Source organism: Conger conger, chromosome 6 (assembly GCF_963514075.1).
Source record: "Conger conger chromosome 6, fConCon1.1, whole genome shotgun sequence".
In the NCBI taxonomy this organism is placed as follows: domain Eukaryota; kingdom Metazoa; phylum Chordata; class Actinopteri; order Anguilliformes; family Congridae; genus Conger; species Conger conger.
The window spans coordinates 1557248-1582843 of NC_083765.1; the positions used below are offsets into that span (position 1 = coordinate 1557248).

The window sequence follows — 25596 nt, forward strand, 5'->3', positions numbered from 1 at the left end:
TAATGAAACAACATCCTATGGACAGATGAGACAAAGATCAACTTGTAAAAAGGCGTGGCATTAAAACGGTCGCTGGGCACGGAGAGAGGAGGGCGACCTGAGCCGCGGATCAGCATTAGACCGCAGCGGAGAGAAGCCATGAAGAGCATCTTCTCAGTGTTCCTGCTTTTCACCTCAGGTAATAAGAGCAACCTCTCTGCTGTATTAAACCAGCGTGTCGCGGCATATTACTGTTTCAATAAACGTGCTCTCACGATAGCTTGAAATGTGCTGAAGCAAGCAAATCGAAAGTACATTATGTGGCGCAGATTACTGAATGCCGTGTTTTGTTGCTAACGGAAATGCTGCTTATACGACAGAGTGCAATGAATGCAGGCTTTAGTAACCACTCACAGCTGGTTAAATATAGAATTTACCGTGAAATGCTGGCGTATCTGTCGCTAACTGTATGGATCGGTACGGTCGAGAAGTAGTTGGTAAACAGCTGCAATGGTTAGGGGTTGCTGCGCGCTCCGTTTTATGATCTAATCTATCTACGTATCCGCGAACTATCAGCCCATCCATGCGCTTTAGAAATGTGGACTGGGCTTGGCTGAAGCGGCGATACGGACACGGTTTTTTTGGTGGCGGTGTTTTTTTTTTTCAAACCAGGAAAATAGCTATTTATTTGCCAGCAATATTTGAAAATATAAGGATATATTTATGAATTGCGACTCGTTTTAGTTTGCACGGGTTGAAATACATGAAATCGCGCAATTCACGAGTCTATTGTTGTGATCTCCGTGAGACACTACAAAAAATTGGACAGGTTTTTAGAGCTATATGATAAAGGATATTTCTGTAAACAAATCTGTCGCGACGGAACCTTGTTGGTACAGTTCTTTCCCGGAGTCTGGGAATGCGCGCAGCTCCAGCTCGTATTGGATAGAAAATTACGCTGAAGCATCGGATTGCTGCCAAAACCTCTTCCGGAGATTAGAAGTGTGCCAAAGAACCGCCCCCCTCCCCGTTTTTCCTGTTGAAGATTTAGTTCCAAAATGCGAGTTCGTGGACCAGAAAGATCTTATTTCTGTATCTTATCATGCAATCTTTAACAGCAAGGCAACGATAGCCACCAGGACAGGCAGGAGGGGAGTCAGGCTCTGGGTTTCCCCTGATCAAGGGAACTGGCACAATAAGAATGGCCTCAATCCTCAAGCTCCAGGGGGATCCCCCTGCTTGTCCCCATTCTCTCAGTCCCAGTCTCTCTCTCTCTCTCTCTCTCTCTCTCTCTCTCTCTCTCTCTCTCTCTCTCTCTCTCTCTCTCTCTCTCTCTCTCACACACACACACACTCACACTAATACACACACACTCACACTCATACACACACACACACACACACACAAACACACACACACACACACACACACACACACACACACTCCCACACACACACACACTCACACTAATACACACAAACACACACACACACACACACACACTCCCACACTCACACACGCACAAACTCCCACACACACACACACACACTCACACTAATACACACACACACACTCACACTAATACACACAAACACACACACACACACACTCCCACACACACACAAAACGGCAGTCTAACCAGTGCAACCATTTTGTACAACTATGGGGAACTATATAGCATATGGAGAAAAGTGTATGTTTGGAGGGAGAAAATTGGTTGAATTAGTATATAATGTAATTTGGCAAACCGGTTATCTGAATGCCAGTCCAATTGGAACGTGTTTTTGTGCATGCAGCCAGTGCTACCATCAGCCAATGCAGTATGCACATTTCTTGGGTACAGTTGTCACTGCTATTGAGTTTACATTGAACTTATGTATGGCACTAATTCATGGCAGATTTATTTACAATACAATTGGGCATTTACAATAGCGTTGTGTGAACTACAGAGCTCAAGCCATTCAAGAATGCTATATTTTTTGCTATTAATTGGAACCAGAAATGTCTTGTCCATTATGGTTATATAGTAATTAAGTTGGAAAAAACAAGCAGTTGCAAGAAATCTCTGAAGGAAATCCGGTGATCATCTGTTGCATGTCTACATTATGTTGCAATAAGCAGTTTACACGGAACAGGGAACCCTGTTCATTTCAGTGCTGCACAGCAAATCCCTACAATATGTAATTAGCTTTGATCAGATTAGGTTTCAAGTGCAGTCAACCTAATGTAATTATGCAATGGCATTGAGTTTAGAATGCACCTGGCACAGCAAATGCTAAATATCGTTTTTTTACCTACAAAAGATTCAAAGAGAATGTCATGTCATTGTTCCAGGGGTTCATATTGAATGCAGAACTGCACAACAAGGGCTGATCCGTTTCAGGATATTGTGCCAATTTCTTGTCTTAATTATTTAATTGACTCAATCATATCTTATCTGACATGTGTATGAGTACTGGCTACAGCTGCAGACTGCAAGTGTGTCCTAATGATCTTACTGTGCTCAAGTGCAGGCTTGAACCAGGGTCATTTATAGAGCTGTCAGCAAATTACTCAAGGCATTGGTGGGTGGCCTGTAACGTAGTGGTTAAGGTACTTGACTGGGACCCACAAGGTCGGTGGTTCGATCCCCGGTATAGTCATAATAAGATCCGCACAGCTGTTGGGCCCTTGAGTTAGGCCCTTAAGGATTGTCTCCTGCTTAGTCTCATCAACTGTACGTCGCTCTGGATAAGAGCGTCTGCCAAAATGCAATTAATATAATATAATAAACACACACCTACAGAAGAACATTAACACACACATTTCAGGGAACATTAAAACACACATACAAAAGAACATTAATACACATACAGGAGAACATTGACCCACTTATATGAAAGACCATTAACACACACATACAGGAGAACATTAACACACACATACACATACATTTTGAATGGTTGGATCCATTTGTAGTTAGAGGCATTGTAATTAATAAAAAGACAGTATTTTAAAATGTAATGTGTGTATTTCATTTTGAAATGCTAATACTTTGACAGTTAAGTGGTGTGATTGTGATTTGGTTCAGTGAACAAATTATTGGTTTTATGTATATTGTATACAAGCGATGAATTTTTTTTGAAAATGTGCATTTTGATTCTCCGTTTTCAGTTTTGTGTCTACAGTTTTGAAAAATGACCTCTAGGTTCTGAAATGAGTGTCAAAGTGACTGTAAAACTGTAAAACACTGTCAGATGTAAATGCAGTAAATGCAGGGAATGTATCATAAAGCCTGACTACTTCTTATTTCAGTTTCCCAATGCGTTATTAGCCTATTTGATTTTCTGCCACAAGGGGGCACCCTTGCCTAATAGAAGGTGACTTGGAGTTTACTTCAACTCACAAAATGGAATTTTGAACGTATTCAAAATTATACATATTTGAATAGCATATTACTTAGGTTTCCCCTAGAATCAATAAAGTGCTTTATAATTTACCTGTAGATGAAACATTCTTTGGGAGAATATATAATTTGGCCAGAAAATAGAAAGTGTTCATTCTAAACTTGTCCTGTTTTGTTGAATATGGTTCCTAACAGAGTTATACCCAGGAGCCCCTTAATTGCTACTGTAGGAAATGTTTAATTGGCTCACGAAATATAGCTCATATGGCTTTAACTGTGTAATTTGTGCAAAGCATTAATATGAGCCCACTTCTACTAATGTGCAGACAGAAGCTGTCTACCAGTGGAAATTTCCACTGAACTGTAGCAACGCGAACAAATATGTGTCATAGGGAATTGTTTCTCTTGGTGCATGTGCTGGCTGCTGACTGGAGGGAGACAGGGACTGCCCCACTCTCCCCAGCAACAGAATGTGTATATAAGCTGTAACGAAGTATAAGGCATTGTTCTCCGCTTTGGAAGCGCTGGACCCGATATGCATATTGAATAAAGCTGTACTCAATTTACTCTCACTTGTGCAGAGCTGTTATTGTGTTTCAGATTTGAATCCGACACTACCTTATTGGACCTGATTGCTCGTGTTGAACTGTCACTATGGCGCTCAACATGACAGGTGCAATAACAATCTAACAATCTAATGGCACAACAGGCTGGCGATGTGTTTCCTACCTGTTACTGTGCCATTATTTCTGAAAGACGGGTCCAGAGGCCACTTTGAGGTGTTACGTGTTCCTGCCGGGGGTGGATATGCGCCCATCAGATCATAAACGGGAATGTCACCTGAGTGCCAGTGTGGTTTTACGGTTCTCATCGCATATGTGGGAATTGAGCCGTTGTTTTTATACTTAACAGGTGTAGGCTACTGTATGAAGAGTCAAATGGATGACACAAGTGAACTAAAGGTGACAGATTAGCAACTAATAACTTAGCTACCGATAGATTTGATCAAAATACATTAAATAAAAACTGCCTGTGAAGAGGTATGTACACATTATCTGTGGCTGGCTGAGCCTTGAGGGAAGGAAGGTACCAGCGGGTATAAAGGCGTGGCATTAAAACGGTCGCTCGGCACGGAGAGAGGAGGGCGACCTGAGCCGCTGATCAGCATCAGACCGCAGCGGAGAGAAGCCATGAAGAGCATCTTCTCAGTGTTCCTGCTTCTCACCTCAGGTAATACGAGCAACCTCTCTGCTGTATTAAACCAGAGTGTCGCGGCATATTACCGTTTCAATAAACGTGCTCTCACGATAGCTTGAAATGTGCTGAAACAAGCAAACCGAAAGTACATTACGCGACGCAGATTATTGAATGACGTAGTTTCGTTGATAACTGAAATGCTGCTTATACGAGAGAGTTAAATTAAAGTAGGCTTTAGTTACCGCTCAGAAAGGGCTATATTTTTCCGTGAAATGCTGGCGTATTTGTCGCCAACTGTATGGACCGGTACGGTCGAGAAGTAGTTGGTAAGCAGCGGCAATGGTTAGAGGCTGCTGCACGCTACGTCTGATGATCTAATCTTACAACGTATCCGCGAACTATCAGACCATCCATGCGCTTTAGAAATGTATATTCGGCTCGGCTGAAGCGGAGATACGGGCTCTAAATAGCTTTTTGGTGGCGGTGCTTTTTTCGCTAAGCAAACAAGGAAAAGTTATTTATTTGATATTTAAAAACATAAATATATATTTGTGAATTGCGACTCGTTTTACAGTTTGCACGGGTTGAAATGCATGACATCGCGCAATTCACGAGTCAAGTGTTGTGATCTCCGTGAAACACAACAAAATGTTTTACAGATTTTGACAGCTATATGATAAAGGATATTTCTGCAAACAAATCTGTCGCGACGGAACCTTGTTGGCGCAGTTCTTTCCCGGAGTCTGGGAATGCGCGCAGCTCCAGCTCCTATTGGATAGAAAATTGCGCTGAAGCATCGGACTGCTGCCAAAACCTCTTCCGGAGATGAGAAGTGTGCCAAAGGACCGCCCCCGTTTTTCCTGTTGAAGATTTAGTTCCAAAATGCGAGTTCGTGGACCAGAAAGATCTTATTTCTGTATCTTATCATGCAATCTTTAACAGCAAGGCAACGATAGCCACCAGGACAGGCAGGAGGGGAGTCAGGCTCTGGGTTTCCCCTGATCAAGGGAACTGGCACAATAAGAATGGCCTCAATCCTCAAGCTCCAGGGGGTATTGGCCCCTGCTTGTCCCCATACTCTTTCTCACACACACACACACACACACACACACACACACACTCACGCACGCACGCACGCACACACACACACACACTCACGCACGCACGCACACACACACACGCTCTAAAGGTGATGAGCCAAGCTTTACTGTCTACCCCACGAATAACAGGTTTACACTCTGCACTGTACTGTACCTCTTTATAAGCAGCAGATCAGAGGTTTTACACACTCTGTATCAATTCAGAAATCTCTCTTCATATCAATTTTTCACACATATTTATGCAATTAGATTTTTCGCAGCAATGTTTCCTTTGTGTTTGTTGGTGAAGTGTCTGACCCACTGTAAGGGTAGCTGACTTGCCGGCTCTGACATCAGACAGCGGAGATTTTGGGTAATTTTGTGGACCCATTGGGCGCTCGGGTGCCTGAATGAAGTGGTCTTTGTGGGCACCCTGTCAGAGGTGGGAGGTCCAGGGAACACAACGATAATAACCTTGTGTGCCCTCCAAACGGAACTCACTCACACCTTCTACCTCCTGGCTGAATAATTGTGCTAATTAGCAAATGGAGGGGAAGAAAATGCTGTGGAGGACTTTTACTTTCTGGGCCTGGATTTTCCACCTCTGCACCCTGCAAGGCAGGGTAGAGGGCAGGGTACAAGAGTTTGGTCATTTCATCCAGTTCACTCCCTGATGATGGTAGTGTGTGTGTGTGTGTGTGTGTGTGAGCATGTGTGTGAGTGTGTGTTTGTGAGTGTGTGTGTGTGTGTGTGTGTGTGTGTGTGTGTGTGTGTGAGTCATGATATGGGTAGTTATCTGTTTTGAGTGAGAACTTTATGATACAGATGGAGTAACACAACCACTGCCAGAGTCGCCAACACAAACTCCACCAGCCTCAACACAAACATTATATACAGCACTGCATCATGGGGACGGTGACCTAGAGAAAGAGAGAGAGAGAGGATGAGTGTGCAGAAGTGAGAGAGAAGCAGGAGGTATTGTGAGGCTGTGGGCAGAGCAGGGAGGGGCTGGAGGAAGGGCTTCTATTGGTTGTTACAGTGGGCTCTGATTGGTGGAGGCCTCCTCTGTTTCCCATCACTGACATCAGCACTGGTGCTGTATTGCTGTAAATGATTCCCATTTACCTTTGCTAGATTGCAATTAACAATGAAAGTTGAATTAATGTTTTCAAATAAAGATAGACTGATTCATATATATATGCACTATAATGAAGGCATTGGGGTATAAATCATGTTTACCTTTGAGACATTAAAATGCTGTTTCCAGGAGGTAGAAATAACCTAGTAACAGCCTTGCAATGAAACTAATGCACTACATTGTAGGACTTTGGTCCTTTGTAAAGTAAAACTTGTAGTTCCAAAGTTTAGGTGAATACAAAGCACAAACAGTTTTCACTACAGTATGAAACATACCTGGTGAACTGTGATACCTGCTTTAAAACCCTTTTCCCAGAAAGTATACTGTGTATCAGTGTAATATAATTGGCAAGTAACTCTTTTATTTATTTAACCTTTATTTTAGCAGCAGTATTCCCACTAAGATTAAAAATATATTTTTCATGGGAGTCCTGGCAGCACATACAGTTTCACAAGTAGCAACATGAAAAATAGTTAACAGTACAACAAGAAAAACAGACCACAACACAATACAACGTAAAAAAATGTATGTATGTCTCTGTACAGTGTGTATATGTGTGTGTGTGTGCGTATGTGTGTACAGGTGCAGTATAACATTTATTATCTTGTGATTGTCCCTGATGGAGTCCTCTCTCTGTGTCTGCAGCAGTGTGATTGTGATTGTCCCTGATGGAGTCCTCTCTCTGTGTCTGCAGCAGTGTGTGTGATTGTCCCTGATGGAGTCCTCTCTCTCTCTCTGTGTCTGCAGCAGTGTGTGTGATTGTCCCTGATGGAGTCCTCTCTCTCTCTGTGTGTCTGCAGCAGGGAGTGTGATTGTGATTGTCCCTGATGGAGTCCTCTCTCTGTGTGTCTGCAGCACTGAGTGTGATTGTGATTGTCCCTGACGGAGTCCTCTCTCTCTGTGTCTGCAGCAGTGAATGTGATTGTGATTGTCCCTGATGGAGTCCTCTCTCTGTGTGTCTGCAGCACTGAGTGTGATTGTGATTGTCCCTGATGGAGTCCTCTCTCTCTGTGTGTCTGCAGCAGTGAGTGTGATTGTGATTGTCCCTGATGGAGTCCTCTCTCTGTGTGTCTGCAGCACTGAGTGTGATTGTGATTGTCCCTGACGGAGTCCTCTCTCTCTGTGTCTGCAGCAGTGAATGTGATTGTGATTGTCCCTGATGGAGTCCTCTCTCTGTGTGTCTGCAGCACTGAGTGTGATTGTGATTGTCCCTGACGGAGTCCTCTCTCTCTGTGTCTGCAGCACTGAGTGTGATTGTGATTGTCCCTGACGGAGTCCTCTCTCTGTGTGTCTCCAGCAGTGAATGTGATTGTGATTGTCCCTGATGGAGTCCTCTCTCTGTGTGTCTGCAGCACTGAGTGTGATTGTGATTGTCCCTGACGGAGTCCTCTCTCTCTGTGTCTGCAGCACTGAGTGTGATTGTGATTGTCCCTGATGGAGTCCTCTCTCTGTGTGTCTGCAGCAGTGATTGTGATTGTGATTATCCCTGATGGAGTCCTCTCTCTGTGTGTCTGCAGCAGTGATTGTGATTGTGATTATCCCTGATGGAGTCCTCTCTCTGTGTGTCTGCAGCAGTGAGTGTGATTGTGATTGTCCCTGATGGAGTCCTCTCTCTGTGTGTCTGCAGCAGTGAGAGTGTATGGCCAGGTTAAGGAGCTGCAAGGCATTGTGGGAAGGAGCATGGTGTTCCCAGCTGCAGGGCAGGATGGGCGTTTGTTCTACAACACTGACCCCATCGCCGTGGTGACCAGTGGCGTGGTTACGGATTACTCAAAGGGGAAGTACGTGGACAGACTGCACTGGGACAGCAGCACAGGATTCTCTCTCTCCGGCCTCAAGATGAATGACAAAGGATTGTATAAAGTTGTGAGAAACAATGGGACTCAGTCTGTAGAGGAGAAATACCAGCTGACAATGTACGGTAAGTATGACTGGCTATGTGTGTGTGCAGTGTGTGCAGTGTGTGCAGTGTGAGCAGTGTGTGCAGTGTGTGCAGTGTGAGCAGTGTGAGCAGTGTGTGCAGTGTGGCAGGGGTTGTGTGTGTTCAGTACAGTGCCACTCTGAGCCATTTTTAAAAATGTCAGATATTTTCCACTCTGTTGCAACTCTGTAGCCAATTCTCTCAGGTATGCAAAACTGCCTTCTGAAGTGTTGTGTATTTTGAAGCAGTTTCACTTTAAAGTATCAATTTAAAGTCATTTTGAATGAACTCTTCATTCTTTCTCAGTTGATTATGTAAAGCTCAGTGTTCCTTGTTACAGAAGTAGTAGTTCCTCAGTTAGGTTGCTGCTGTGTTCATTAGACTCCCTGCTGTACCACTGTAGCCATTATCCCTGAACAGGCCCATAATAACCACCTGTAACAGGGGCCAGGGGTATAAGCTCAGGTCACTGTGATACACTGAGTACAGCAGCCACACTACTGCCACCAAGACCCCTGATCAGAGGACAGATCTTCAACTCTGTCATCAGGAAGGTTTCACACAGGTTTACAAAAAACCTTCTCAAATCCTGAAGTACATGGATATTACAGCCATATGTACAGGTTACATGATATAATTAGGAGGCTGAATTTCAATATATCTGTCATTTTCTCTTTGTAAAATAAAACAAACTTGATATTACTGTATTGTAATGTGATTATATACTGTATTTGTTTGTGTAATGTTTGTGTTCATGACTGTTCTAATATATTATCGTCTCTCTTTCACGTATGTTCTCGGAAATACTTACACCTACACGCCTAGAGAACAACGGTGAGTTTCATAAGTACAGACAGCACGGGCACAGGCAGAGTCTCAAACTGTAAGAAACCTCTGAGCCATCAAAGCTGAACGATCGGCATCTATGCCTGTCTGATCAACAACACAAAGTACACACAATACAAAACAGTATTTGCGCTAAAAAAGCAAAATCCTTCGTATTTAATTCCATATTTATTCGTTAGCACAGCCGTGTAGTGATACGGAAATAAAAATACCGTCTTACTGCGATTCAGCGGAATGTTTTCCACATCTCAGGGCATTTGTGCGCATGTGCAGGCAGCCGCGTTCAACAGGTGTGTTAGCTTTTAAAACTTTCCCAAACCTCCCCAAGAGTCTCTCCAGCCTTCTCAAATTATGGAATGCGTTGCTCATTCTTTTTTATTGTCAAATTCCATTTACTTTTCAATGTTTTTAAAGAAGATTCGTATTTACAGATTTGATTACGATAGAGACTGAGCGGACACCATTGGTGGCAACACGTGACCGAGGGGACGTCGCCGAATGCTTCTGATTTCTCAGCTATAACGTTTCTAATTCAATTCCGTTTTAAACTGCGCACTGTCACGTACCGATAATATTTTCAACATATAAACACAAGCAGCTTCTCTGCATGAACATGACCACTAAGAGCATGTAAGATTGGCGAGAAATTATAGAAGAAAAAGGATTCATTGTTGGAGATGGAGGTTTGCTGTGATGCGTAAAATTGCTGATAGTAACGCACAAGAACTCTGCTAGCTAGATGAACTTTAGCAGTGTAACTAGCTGGGCTGCCTGCTCTCTTAACTGTGTGTGTAGCTTGAAAACTGGACAGGGACTGTCTAACTACAGTAACAAGATATGGTCAAGCCAGAAAGCAGTCGGATACCTTTCAACTAACCCAAGACTGTAAATTATACTGAGAAAGGGGAAAACATTTCGTATTCGTTAGAACACGGTTACAGTCCAAGGTGGATACGTTTGCGGATTGGATAAAATTGGATAAATAGTGGACTGAAAAACGTCAAAAGGAAAAAAAGAACTCATGGATATATGAAAAGGATTAATGAAGGACCATGTAGCTGCTGATTTCGAATACATTCAGTTCGTACGTTAATAATAACGGCCTGCGTGTGCTTCTCTTAAGAGCCTAATTTAGAAATTTAGAAGCTACTCCCCGCTTACAGCAGATTTTGCGGAGCCTTGATTTGCTGTCCTGCTATCACCATGAATCCCCGTATCCATGTAAATTACATCTTCAAATATTTCGATATAAAATAACACTAGCATTGATTTAGCAGTAGAATAACCTCACGTCATAAGTGCAGCTGCAGTGGAAGGAAACACGTTGCGGAACTGTTTACGCATCGGTTAGAGCTTGAATAAAAACTAAAAACATGTTTATTTCTCAGCTCTTATGAGGAAGATCATCAGAACAGCGTTAAATGGCACACAGGAAAGATTAGGTGGAAGAGCCCTACTGTACCTACCATTGTAGTTCAATTACCATTGTATGTATGCAGAGTACGTATGTTTCCGGAGACCACGATATAGGAAATAGTGCTGGGGACTGGTTTACCTGTGTAGTGGTGGGGGTGCTAACCAGCTACTTCTGAGATTTAGCTGGTATATTAACCTACATAGATGATGAAACAACTAAATACTTTGTGGTTGGGCAACTTGCTTCGTTTGTTGTTTTAATCATATAAAGTTAAGCGAAAATAACTTAGCAAACTTACTTTTAATTCAAAAGAAGTATCTATTATGAAATAAAATATAACACGCGGTTATAGATTTGAGTGCAACGTTTTTCATCGCGTAAGGGAAAATACGTTTTTGTTGTAAAGCGGTCCCTGTTATCGTAAGCTGTCGTTTTCAGCTGAAAGTTCACATGCGTCCCTGTGAGTTCTGAGGGCGAAGAGACTGAATGACGCTGCGGGTTTACGGTCCTGCTGAACGGAGAACGAGCCAATCAGACTGCGGCTGCGCCAAGGGCAAGCTCACGCTGTGCTAATTGCTGTGATGTCAGACTTGGAGCGGATCATTTCAGTGTAACCGTTTATTATAGAAAAGAGACACCGGTCCAAATCACTGACGTTGGCGCCTGCCCCACTAGGGGGCGAGTGTAAACAGGTTTAATATATTATCGTCTCTCTTTCACGTATGTTCTCGGAAATACTTACACCTACACGCCTAGAGAACAACGGTGAGTTACAGAACAACACAGTAATGTTCTTACCCCTGCGGACTGGATTAATATAGTGTCTATGGTTTAAAGATTATCAATATCACGTTATTTTTATCATGTTGAACTTTTGCTGTTACCTCATGATCCGATCATTTAGATACACAGAATGTATAAGAGAGAAATGTTCTTTCTCTGAACATATAAGAAACCATTCCCATGTAGGTTTTCTCCACTTGTTTCTGATTGGTCCAGACTAAGCAGATTTGATCTGGACTGTACAGGTGAAATGTTATAACCATGTTTGTGTTCTGTTCTACACGGTATGTGGTGCAGTACAGACATACTGCTCTTCTTCTGTAGTAATGGCTCACCAGTAGTGATGATGTCATAATTGCATGCCTCATATGGAGGGATGATGTCATAAAGTCATCCAGGCTGCCAGTAACATTGGGTGGCTCTGTTAGTGTTGGGTGACACAGTTAAATGATGAATGTCGGTTTATTTATTTTACCTGTTCAGTTAAACATTTAAATAGAAAATATCCAATGTTCTGTCCCCACTCTTGTTGCAGAGCAGAGAGCCACTCAGATTCATATTTGACTCATAATTATACTGCAGTAATGATGTTTTTGAATACTGTTTTCACTATCTCACTCTGTTCTCTCTGCACAGTTCCTGTATCAAAACCCAATGTCAGTGTCATTAGTGATGAATATCCCTGCAAGTTAATGTGCACTGTGGAGAGAGGGACAGACGCGACCCTGACCTGGTACAGAGAGGGAGAGCATTCTCCCTATGACGCCCACCCTCCTCGCAGTGCTCCAGATCTGTATCTGTCTGTGCCTGTGGAGAAGAGCGGTACCTACACCTGTGAAGCGAAGAACTCTGTCAGTACTAATACATCAGACCCACTGACTGTGGGAGACCACTGCACAGGTGAGCTTACTGCACCTCACTCACACCTGTACACACCTACACACCTCACACCTGTACACACCTACACACCTCACTCACACCTGTACACACCTACACACCTGTACACACCTCACTCACACCTGTACACACCTACACACCTCACTCACATCTGTACACACCTACACACCTCACTCACACCTGTACACACCTACACACCTCTCTCACATCTGTACACACCTACACACCTCACACACACCTACACACCTCACACACACCTGTACACACCTACACACCTCACTCACATCTGTACACACCTACACACCTCACACACACCTGTATACACCTACACACCTCACTCACACCTGTACACACCTACACACCTACACACCTCACTCACACCTGTACACACCTACACACCTCACTCACACCTGTACACACCTACACACCTCACCCACACCTGTACACACCTACAGACCTCACTCACACCTGTACTCCTACACACCTCACTCACACCTGTACACACCTGTACACACCTACACACCTCACTCACACCTGTACACACCTACACACCTCACTCACACCTGTACACACCTACACACCTCACTCACACATGTACACACCTACACACCTCACACACACCTGTACACACCTCACTCACACCTGTACACACCTGTACACACCTACACACCTCACTCACACCTGCTCACACCTGCTCACACCTCCATGCACCCTGGATCCTACTTGAGAGCATTTGTTTTTTTTGGAGGGGGGAAATGTGATTGAATAATGTAAAGTGGCCCCTGTGTGCACTGGATCCTACTGAGGAGGAAAAAATGCTAAAATGGGGAAATTATTTGTGGTTTATGTTTGTTTTTTTGGGGAAGCGGAATTGTATTCATTTTGTAATATGAGCTCTATTTTATTGGTCTATTGTTACAACACATGATGTTCAGTCTCCTGATATCTGAAATTGAACTTTGACCTCCCATGTTTTCAGAAAGGCAGCTCTTTTGACTCCACACTAAAATTATTCTCCAGAAAGGATCAAATCTAGACCAACCAGTATGTGCTCTTTTCAGAACCCGATAATGGGTCTTCTCTGTAATAGAATGAAAGTGGCCCCTGTGTCCCACTGTGGCCCCAGGAGAGCATGTGAACCTTGCTGAGGTCACATGTGATATGTGTAAAAGTGCATTTCGGCCATTTCTAATGTATTCCCTTTTTATAAAAAATATGAATAGTTATGTTGTTATAACTTGATATTTTCTCATAATAATTGTTCATGCACAAGACACGTGTTTATCAGTGTATTGATCTGAGTGTTTCATCTAGTATGCTGTTTTAAATTTAAGGTTATGAGGTGCTATGGATTGGAGACCAATGCAATCAATGTTACATTATTATTAGTATTGTTCATATTACCTGTACAGCTGTACTAATGGCAGTCTTTTTGTCATGTGACCCTGAAGCCCCTGGACTTCCTGCTCCTACGACCAGCACCTCGGGTAAGAACCACAGTGCAATGTTCTTACATGTGTGAAATCAACTCTTACACACCTCACTCACACCTCACTCACACCTCACTCACACCTGTACACACCTACACACCTCACACACACCTGGACACACCTATACACCTCACTCACACCTGTACACACCTACACACCTCACACACTCCTGTACACACCTACATATCTCACTCACACCTGTACACACCTACACACCTCACTCACACCTGTACACACCTACACACCTCACACACACCTGTACACACCTCACTCACACCTGTACACACCTCACACCGTTACACACCTACACACCTCACTCACACCTGTACACACCTCACTCACACCTGTACACACCTCACACCGTAACACACCTACACACCTCACTCACACCTGTACACACCTACACACCTCACTCACACCTGTACACACCTACACACCTCACTCACACCTGTACACACCTCACTCACACCTGTACACACCTCACACACACCTGTACACACCTACACACCTCACTCACACCTGTACACACCTCCACACCTCACTCACACCTGTACACACCTACACACCTCACTCACACCTGTACACACCTCACTCACACCTGTACACACCTACACACACCTCACTCACACCTGTACACACCTACACACCTCACTCACACCTGTACACACCTACACACCTCACACACACCTTTACACACCTACACAGATCACTCACACCTGTACACACCTACACACCTCACTCACACCTGTACACACCTACACACCTCACACACACCTGTACACACCTACACACCTCACTCACACCTGTACACACCTACACACCTCACACACACCTGTACACACCTACACACCTCACTCACACCTGTACACACCTACACACCTTACACACACCTGTACACACCTACACACCTCACACACACCTGTACACACCTCACTCACACCTGTACACACCTACACACCTCACTCACACCTGTACACACCGACACACCTCACTCACACCTGTACACACCTACACACATCACTCACACCTGTACACACCTACACACCTCACACACACCTGTACACACCTACACACCTCACTCACACCTGTACACACCTACACACCTTACACACACCTGTACACACCTACACACCTCACACACACCTGTACACACCTCACTCACACCTGTACACACCTACACACCTCACTCACACCTGTACACACCGACACACCTCACTCACACCTGTACACACCGACACACCTCACTCACACCTGTACACACCTACACACCTCACTCACACCTGAGTGGAGTGCTGCACTCATAGGTGTGTCTGTACTCATATAGTTCATTAACTATGTGTAACCAATTAACTACTTGTTTAAAACACGTAGTGTCAGAATGCAGAACCCATTAATGACATTTGGCAGATGCTCTCATCCAGAGCGACGTACAGTTGAGAGACTACGCAGGAGACAGTCCTCCCCTGGAGCAATGCAGGGTTAAGGGCCTTGCTCAAGGGCCCAACAGCTGTGCGGATCTTATTGTGGCTACACTTACATTTACATTTTGTCATTTGGCAGACGCTTTTAATCCAAAGTGCATAGGTTCTACCATAAGTCAAAGCATCACATCCAGAACTAGGAAAACACACATGGAATGCTGTTGTAAACATAGTCGTCATCATAAGTGCAAAATATATATATATATATATATATATATATATATATATATATATATTTTTTTTTTTTTTTTTTTGGGGGGGGTTAGACAAGGATAGGGATATCAGAAAGGAGGGGCAGGGTAAATCAGGAGGGAGGGCTAAGGTAGAGTTTGAAAAGGTGGGTTTTGAGTCTGTGTCGAAATAGGGGGAGGGATTCTGCTGTTCTGACAGTGGTAGGCAAGTCATTCCATCACTGAGGAACCAGAACGGAAAACAGGCGTGAACGTGCAGCTTGACCGCCAGGTGCACGTAGAGAGGGAACCGTAAGGCGACTAGAGCTGGCAGACCGGAGTGGTCTAGCTGGGGAGTAGGGAGTGATCAGGGATTGTATGTGAGGTGGGGCAGTCCCCTTAGCAGCCTGAAATGCCAACACTAGGGCCTTGAAACGGATGCGTGCGGCAATAGGAAGGCAGTGGAGGCCAATGAGAAGTGGGGTGACATGAGCCGACCTGGGCTGACTGGTGATCAGGCGGGCTGCAGCATTCTGGACCAGCTGGAGGGGCTTGATGGCACACGCTGGGAGACCGGCTGGGAGGGAGTTACAGTAATCCAGGCGGGAAATGACGAGCGCCTGGACTAGGAGCTGGGTGGCTTTCTCTGTCAGGAGATGACGGATACGGCGTATATTATACAGAAAGAACCTGCAGGTTCTGGCAGTGGAGGATACTTGCGGAGCCAGGGTGAGGCAGTTATCAAGAGTCACCCCAAGATTCTTTGCCATACGGGAGGAGGAAACTACAAAGTCCTCAACAGTCAATGAGAGGTCGATTGACAGAGAGGACTTAGCAGGGATGTAGAGAAGCTCAGTTTTGGCACGGTTGAGCTTCAGGTGATGGGAAGTCATCCACGCAGAGATATCAGCCAAGCAGGCAGAGATCCCTGTGGTGATTTGGGTGTCGGGGGGGAAGGAAATGAAGAGTTGGGTGTTATCAGCGTAGGAATGATAAGAAAAGCCGTGGGAAGAGATAACAGAACCAAGAGACATGGTGTACAGCGAGAAGAGGAGAGGCCCAAGAACCGAGCCCTGCGGGACTCCAGTTCATAGGGGGTGAGGGTCGGAGACTGAGCCCCTCCAAGTCACCTGGTAGGAGCGACCAGAGAGGTAGGAGGAAAACCAAGCGAGTGCAGAACCTGTGACACCCATCCCAGACAGCGATGAGAGCAGAATCTCATGGTTGACTGTATTGAAGGCGGCCGACAGGTCGAGGAAGATGAGGACAGAGGAGAGGGATTTTGCTTTAGCAGAGTGGAGTGCCTCAGTGACCGCGAGCAGGGCGGTTTCAGTGGAGTGGCCACTCTTGAAGCCAGACTGGTTGGGGTCATGGAGATTGTTCTGGAAAAGATAAGTGGACAGTTGGGAGCAGACCGCCAGTTCCAGAGTTTTAGCGAGAAAGGGAAGAAGAGAGACAGGCCGGTAGTTGTTCAGGGCAGAGGGGTCAAAAGTAGGAGGGGCTTGATGGCACACGCTGGGAGACCGGCTAGGAGGGAGTTGCAGAAATCCAGGCGGGAAATGACGAGCGCCTGGACTAGGAGCTGGGTGGCTTTCTCTGTCAGGAGATGATGGATACGGCGTATATTATACAGAAAGAACCTGCAGGTTCTGGCAGTTCATTAACTATGTGTAACCAACCTACTAGTTTAAAACACATTGTGTCAAATGCAGAACCCATTAATGATATTTGGCAGACGCTCTTATCCAGAGCGACGTACAGTTGAGAGACTAGGCAGGAGACAGTCCTCCCCTCGAGCAATGCAGGGTTAAGGGCCTTGCTCAAGGGCCCAACACCTTGCGTGTCCCAGTCATTCACCTTAACCACTACGCTATGCTACAGGCTGCCCAGTTTGCCCATTTGCAAACTGAAAAGTCTTCCAATAAAAGTCTATTGAATGACTGGCAGGTTACACAGGCAATGGTCAAGCACAGGCAAACAGGAATAGTAGACAATGCAGTTCATAGTCAGTAATCTAGACAGGGGTTCGGTAACCAAGCAAACAGACATAACACAGGTAATCCAAAAAGCAAAAGTATGTTAACAGAAAGGTAGTCAGAGAAGGCAGGTAAACCAAAACAAAATCCAAAATCACAAACTGGGAATCCAAACAAAGTCCAAACACAGTGGGTCAAATACAAACAGAAGAACCAAAAAGCAGTGGTATAGGCGCACAAAAACGGGTCAGTACACGAGCAGATCAGACATAGGCCTTTCACACCGGCAAGGCTCCGTGCCGGTTCCGTTCCCAAACCTAATTTTGAACCGGCCCGGCGCATTCAGACCCAAAATAAATAGGTTCGGAACCTGAAAATTTGGTTCTCAGCTGGAACCAAAAAAGAGTTGTTTTTTCCTTGTGAACCGTGACATCATCATATTCATCATATTCGTGTCATATTCCACCGGCCTTGTGCATTGAGCTACGCTCATGATCATCAACGGAGGGCGGTGGAACTTTGGTTCTTCTTAAACTGGTATGGACGCGGGCTGGTTCGCCAGAAAGCAGCAAGGTTCTGAGACTCCAGAACAGAACCAGAACCACATCTGTCTGAAAGCGTATACAGAGAAACCACTGGAGAGAATGGCAGGCCCACATTACAATCTGACAACAAACTAACAAAACAGACAGATTTAAATAGACCGATAACCATTTTTGTTATGAATTTAAAGTTAGGAGTGGACCCCCTAAGTAACACAGTTTGTATTAAAATATATTTGTTTTGTTAATATTCTGTTTTTCTCTCTCCTCAGGGATCAACACGGGGGAAATCGTTGCTAGTGTTCTTGGTGTTGTTCTCTTCATCGCTGTCTTCGCTTTCATTGCAGTTGTCATTTATTTCCACCGCCGTATCAGTAAGTATGAAAGTAAGCATCAGCCACACCGCTTTGAGCTCTGTCAGCATTAAACACAGGGTTCCTGAATGCTTTAGAAACAGGAAGGAGCTGTGTCTCAGTGAAGCTGGCCAACAGGATCAGAGTTAACTGAGTGCCGGTGGCCAATAGGATCAGAGTTAACTGAGTGCCGGTGGCCAATAGGATCAGAGCTAACTGAGTGCTGGTGGCCAATAGGGTGGGATTTTCCCCTTGTTTCTGTGAAGCAGCTTGACTCACCCTGTAGATTACCCATAATCCATCTCTGTAGCTCTGAGCTGCAGAATCAGGGTGGGGTTCTAGCTGTAGATACTTTAGTGTGACTGGCTAGGGGACTGAACCCCCACACTACAGCACAGGACCCACACAGTCCTACATGAACCCCCACACACAGCACAGGGGCCCCACAGTCCTACATGAACCCCCACACTACAGCACAGGGGCCACACAGTCCTACATGAACCCCCACACTACAGCACAGGGGCCACACAGTCCTACAGGAACCCCCACATTACAGAACAGGGGCCACACAGTGCTACACGTAAATATACTGTACAATAACTCATAGGCTCTGATTGTTTAACAAAGACAGGTCAGTACATACTAATCTGCAACATCTTGTAATCTGTAAAATTTTGTAGGGAAAAGAAAGACCATGTAAGTGATAAGTGTCTTTTAGTTTCTACATTATGACTAAAAATTCATAACTGAAAAAAGTCACTATGACTAAAAAGTATACACACTGCATATAAAAATACACCCTCTAAAAGTACACGCTGCAAAAATATGCAATGCAAATATATATGCTGCAACCAAATGCATTCATGGTTCTGATATGATTATGCACTTTCTGTTCTGTCAGTAAAACACAATTATTCTGGATATAAACAGGGGAGGACTTTAACATATTTGCATAGGTGGGTGAGCTGTACTAGGGGAGTTAAGGACACCAGTTGTTTCTTATTCTGTGGTTCCAGGCTTCAGATAGAACGTGTGACATGCCCCTCACAGACGCCCAACAAACACAATCACTGGCTGCAGATACTTGCTCTGAGTGTGGCATTCAGCTACATGACACTGTCTGCAGAAACCAGACCCAGATACTCCTGGAGAAACAAACCCCATAAACATGATTATTGTATGGCCTCAATGACCCAATATAGAGATGCTGCAACCACTGACCAAAAGAAAATGAATAACATAATTTATTTTGCTTGTATTCATGTCTAATTGCTGTTGGAAAACCTGGAATAACTTGATGATGAATGTACTCCCTGAACAGCACAGCTAACATGCTAACGTGTGGGAGAGCAGTGATTGGGTTACTGATGTGTATTAAAACAGTGCTGCTCCATGTGCATTCAGAATAAACTCTGCTGTCTTTCTGATTACAGAGCAGAAACAGGGAGAGACTGCACCAAACACTGACGGTAAGAATTCTCTCTCTGTGTGATTCCATTCAGCCTCCTCCACCTGACTTTGAGGATGTGTGTGTAGGTGTGTGTTTCTGTATGTACACGTGTGTGTGTGTAGGTGTGTGTTTCTGTATGTACACACGTGTGTATGTGTGTGTGTTTCAGTATGTACACACGTGTGTGTGTGTTTCTGTATGTACATGTGTGTGTGTGCAGGTGTGTGTTTCTGTATGTACACGTGTGTGTGTGTGTGTGTGTGTGTGCAGGTGTGTGTTTCTGTATGTACACGTGTGTACATCTAAGTACATGTGTGTGTGTATGTTTGTGTACATGAGATACTGACCACACCAGGACAGTAGTTCCTCTTTGTCTCACAGTAACTACTGCAGTAATCCACACTAACATGTCCTCAGTCTGTCTGTGTCTGTGAGTCAGTCCCTCTGTTTGTTTGCTCATTATTATTTAAATTAAACTTTTTCTCCACAGGACTGTTAAAACAGGGAGAGAACCAGGGAGAACCCACCCACCTGTAACCAACAGAATGATCCCACCCACCTGTAACCAACAGAATGATCCCACCCACCTTTGGCCAACAAAATGATCCCACCCACCTGTAACCAACAGAATGATCTGTCAATGAGACTGGAGTGAGACCCACCCCTGACTGACTGAGAGACAACCAATCACATTCAAGCCCGTCCAGAGACAACCAATCACAGTCAGACCCGTCCAGAGACAACCAATCACAGCCAGACACATCCCTCAGGCTCACTGACAGACAACCAGTCACAGTCAGACCCGTCCTGAGGCAACCAATCACAGCCAGACATATCCCTCTGACCCACTGAGAGACAACCAATCACATTCAGACCCTTCCAGAGACAACCAATCACATCAGACCCATCCAGAGACAACCAATCACAGCCAGACACATCCATCTGACTCACTGAGAGACAACCAATCACAGTCAGACACATCCATCTGACTCACTGAGAGACAACCAATCACAGCCAGACATATCCCTCTGACTCACTGAGAGACAACCAATCACAGTCAGACCCTTCCAAAGACAACCAATCACAACCAGACACATCCCTCTGACTCACTGAGAGACAACCAATCACAGTCAGACCCGTCCAAAGACAACCAATCACAGCCAGACACATCCATCTGACTCACTGAGAGACAACCAATCACAGTCAGACCCGTCATTCTGGTTAATCAAACCACATTCAAACACCCTCATATCGATGAAGAAATTGTTCAAATCTAAAAGGGCAAGGACAGAAAGTGATTAATTTCTGACAAATTCCACCGCCAGCCAGTTATACTTGGTAGGAATGAAAGAATGAGTATAGTATGAATCCACATAATAATAAGTATGGAATGATAAGTTTGCTAAGATAACTGCTGTGTAACATTGTTCTGTTGTGAAAATGCATGCAAATCTTTGTTATGTCATTATTGTTTACCAATTTGAAGGGGTCTATATTAGTTTTTGCTGTGATATACGCTCACTGAGCACTTTATTAGGAACATTTTTATTACACCTACTTATTCATACAATTATCAGCCAATCGTATGGCAGCAGTGCAATGCATACAATCAAGTAGATACAGGTCAGGAGCTTCAGCTAATGCTCATATCACCCATCAGAATGGGGAAAAGATGAAATCTAAGTGACTTTGACTGTGGAATGATTGTTGCTGGCAGACAGGGTGGTTTGAGTATCTCAGAAACTGCTGATCTCCTGGGATTTTCATGCACACTAGTCTCTAGAGTTTGGTGCAATAAAAAAAATTCTAAATACAATGAGCAGCAGTTCTGTGGACAGAAATGCCTTGTTAATGAGAGACGTCAGAGGAGAATGGCCAGACTGGTCAAAGCTGACAGGAAGGTGACAGTAACACAAATGACCACGCAATACAACAGTGGTATGCAGAAGAACATCGCTGAACACACAGCGCATCATAACTCTAAGTGGATAGGCTATAGCAGAAGTCTAAAAAATACGTAATAAATACCTAATAAAGTGCTCACTGAGTGTATACTACTGTATGAGTTCACTCCACTCTTTTTTCAGTAATATATCTGACCTGTGAGAGAGGAAGGCGAGCTGAAACTACTTTATAAAATCCCCCAGAGAACCCAGAACCCCAAACATGTAGGGACCACTCACCCCTCATAATGTCATGTAGTGGTACATTTATATCTGTGTATGCTGTACTGTAGTGCAGGTGTGTGTGCGTGTGTGTGTGTGTGTGTGTGCGTGCGTGTGTGTGTGTGTGCATGCTGTACTGTAGTGCAGGTGTGTGTGTGTGTGTGTGTGTGAGAGAGAGAGTGTGTGTGTGTGTGTGTGCGTGTCTGTGTATGTCTGTGTGTGCATGTATGTGCATGTGTGTATGTGTGTGTGCTTGAGTGTGTGTGTGTGTGCGTGTGCATGTATGTGCATGTGTGTATGTGTGTGTGTGCTTGAGTGTGTGTGTGTGTGCGCGCATGTGTGTCCATGTGTGTGTGTATGTGTGTGTGTGTGTGCATGTGATCAGTTCAAGACCTTTCTCAATGTGAAATATTGCTTGATATTTTATGAAATGGCCACATTAATAGCAGGCCATTTTAGACCCGTGTGTTCAGTCCAGTAAGAGTATGAATTAGGGACCAGGTGCTGAAGAGAAAGAACAGAGTCACTGAGTACTGGAGCAGAGTGAGGAACAGAGTCACTTAGTACTGGAGCAGAGTGAGGAACAGAGTCACTGAGTACTGGAGCAGAGTGAGGCACAGAGTCACTGAGTACTGGAGCAGAGTGAGGCACAGAGTCACTGAGTACTGGAGCAGAGTGAGGAACAGAGTCACTGAGTACTGGAGCACAGTGAGGAACAGAGTCACTGAGTACTGGAGCAGAGTGAGGAACAGAGTCACTGAGTACTGGAGCACAGTGAGGAACAGAGTCACTGAGTACTGGAGCAGAGTGAGGAACAGAGTCACTCAGTACTGGAGCACACACACTGGAGTGAGGAAGGTGCATCTGAGGTGTGACAGAGGGATCTGTTCTCCATTTGCACCTTTAATTACACTGGATATCAACATTCCTTATTATTTTTGTGAACTTTTTCTCATGAAAGTGCTGTAAACATTGCTAGTTTTATTTTCATTTTATTAAGTGAACCTCAGTTATTTCCTTTACCATTTTCTTTCATTCATTCAGTGTCATACATTAATGTGGGGGAGTGGGTTAATGTTATTTCATATCAGTACACACTGCCATTAAACCAGGCCCCAGACCTGCATGCACTTGCCATAAGAGAGACTTTGAATAACTGACAATCTACCCTGAAATATCTGTGTGCTCTTGCTTTTCATTGTGATTTTATGAAATTCTGTTGACTCAATGTGATCTTTTTTTGCTGTATCCATGAGCTTTGCAGTCATTGTGGTATGTACAAATACCCAGAATGCCTTATTTCTCTGATATTGTTTGTCTGATCCTTTTGTCCTCCTGTGACTATAAAAGGTTTTCTATGATTGATGCTAAAACAATAAAGCTTTGTGCTCAAATAATACCTGAATTCACAGTGTCATTAGCTACACACTTGTCGAGGACCCGGCCCTAGGCCCCGCTGATATGAGATTGACAGGGATGGTTAGGAAGGAATGCATTGTTAACCCCTCGCAAACGCCATTGAGGTGGTAGCAAGAACGCCCGTAAGAGGAAAAATATGTGGTTCAGAGATAATGAGCAGCCCTACTTGTCAGCGGAGGAGTCTGAAGTCGGGGGACTTAGATTTAGAGTACTAAGGAGCAAGGTTAAAGTTCTGACTGAGGCCATGCATAGAATGAGTTCCAGCATAACCTTGGAGGAGATTCAGATAAGGCTTCCAAGAGCCTCTCTGTACTTTTTCACATCCGCCATTTTGGGTGCATCTTCTGTGTAATCTAACTTTTGATCACATGGTGTTTCTCTAACCCTGCACTCCTGCGTGTCAAAACGTTCCAGTATCTTTTCAACATATCTCTTTTGTGATACTTCTACACAGTTGTCAGACCGGCTGAAATCCATGCCAAGAAAATGCTTTAACCTGCCTAGATCCTTCATCCTAAATTTTGTAGAAAGCATGTTTTTCACTTCCTCTAGTATCTTTGTGTTGCTAGCAGCGATGATAAGATCATCGACCCAGATAATAATTATTACTTTCCCCTCTTTTGACTCCTTGGCATATACGCAGTGGTCTGACGGGTTCTGTGTAAAACCATCACCTGTTAAACATTCATGCAACATCACATTCCAATTACGCCCCGACTGCTTCAGGCCGTGAATTGACTTCTCTAGTTTACACACTAGTTTTTCTCCCTCCTCAGCATAACGCTCAGGTTGTTCCATATATATATCGTAATCTATGGGGGCATGAAGATAGGCAGTTTTCACATCCATTTGATGTAAAATTAAATCATCCTGGGCTGCCTTCTGTAAGAGTACTCGTACACTTGTCAGGTTAGCTGTTGGTGAGAATGTCTCCCCATAATCTACCCCAGCTCTCTGGCTGTATCCTTTCGCTACAAATCTAGCCTTGTGCTTGTCGTGTCCGTCAATGTCACTCTTAATGGAGTACACCCACTTTCCTCCCACTGTTTTCTTGCCCTCTGGCAATTTTGTCAGGGTGAAAGTCTCATTGTCTTTTAGGGACTGTATCTCCTCATCCATCGCTCTGGACCACTTTTATGATTCAGTCGATGTCATGGCCTCTTTAAAAGGTCTGAGGGACACCGCAAACTGCCCTGTAACAGTAATCTACGCTACTGAGTGTGCTATCATCCTCATAATTATTAATTATTATCTCCCTGAAGATAAATCTGTGCTCAATGCGCTAGGCTGTGGGGCCTCTACCCTCTCTTCACCCTCATGCACTAGTCCCTGTGGGCTTCCTCTCTCTCACCCAGTCTTCCTCCGGGTCCAGCTCTAGCTCCTGTGTCTGAGTCTCGCTTTCACAAGTTGTCTTGGTGACAAACTTTACCAGTCTGTGTTTCTGCACTTTCTCTTGGTCGGGGTAGTAGACTAGATAGGCAGGACTGTTTTTGTCGTGTGTCCTACAAAACGTCCTTTCTCACATCTAGAATCTAATTTTCCCTTGTCCTGCTGGTACACATAGCACACTGATCCAAACGTTTGCATCCTAGCCATATTACACTTTTTCCCTGTCAGTGCTGTATATGGGGTAGTGCCCATGTGCTTATTAAAGCACCTGTTTCTGGTATGGGCCGCTTCCTGGATGGCATAGTGCCAAAGACTCTTGTGTAGGTCACTATCGATCAGCATACATCTGGCCATCTCAAAAAGAGTACGTCCTTGTCTTTCAGTCCCATTTTGATGAGGGGAATATGGACAGGACGTCTCGTGCCTAATCCTGTTCTTTCTCAATAGGGTTTGAAACTCCTTACTTGTGAACTCTGTTCCATTATCTGATCTAATGCATTTCACTGTCCCATAAGGGGC

The 25596-nt window shown here is 44.4% G+C and overlaps 1 protein-coding gene across 3 annotated transcripts; it reads left to right on the forward strand.

The window, feature by feature from the left end:
* The first annotated feature begins 78 nt into the window (after window positions 1–78).
* On the forward strand, window positions 79–23666 carry LOC133131444 (T-lymphocyte surface antigen Ly-9-like). 3 transcript variants are annotated; one of them, XM_061246813.1, is made up of 7 exons: window positions 79–178; window positions 8406–8699; window positions 12382–12645; window positions 14094–14129; window positions 18574–18687; window positions 20088–20123; window positions 20595–23666. In XM_061246813.1, exons 1-7 carry the CDS (start codon window positions 139–141, stop codon window positions 20639–20641), a joined length of 831 nt encoding a protein of 276 aa, XP_061102797.1. In that variant the 5' UTR covers window positions 79–138; the 3' UTR covers window positions 20642–23666. The 3 variants fall into 3 exon arrangements, with proteins under 3 accessions (XP_061102797.1, XP_061102795.1, XP_061102798.1); XM_061246811.1 differs by lacking the exon at window positions 79–178 and adding an exon at window positions 4255–4594; XM_061246814.1 differs by lacking the exon at window positions 79–178 and adding an exon at window positions 4256–4594 and having other exon boundaries at window positions 18574–18675.
* The last annotated feature ends 1930 nt before the right edge of the window (window positions 23667–25596 follow it).

Coding starts and splice junctions, on each gene's coding strand:
- LOC133131444 (XM_061246813.1), top strand. CDS start 139: ATGAAGAGCATCTTCTCAGTGTTCCTGCTTTTCACCTCAG. Junction 179..8,405: donor GTTCCTGCTTTTCACCTCAG/GTAATAAGAGCA, acceptor GTGTGTCTGCAG/CAGTGAGAGTGTATGGCCAG. Junction 20,124..20,594: donor GACTGCACCAAACACTGACG/GTAAGAATTCTC, acceptor TTTTCTCCACAG/GACTGTTAAAACAGGGAGAG.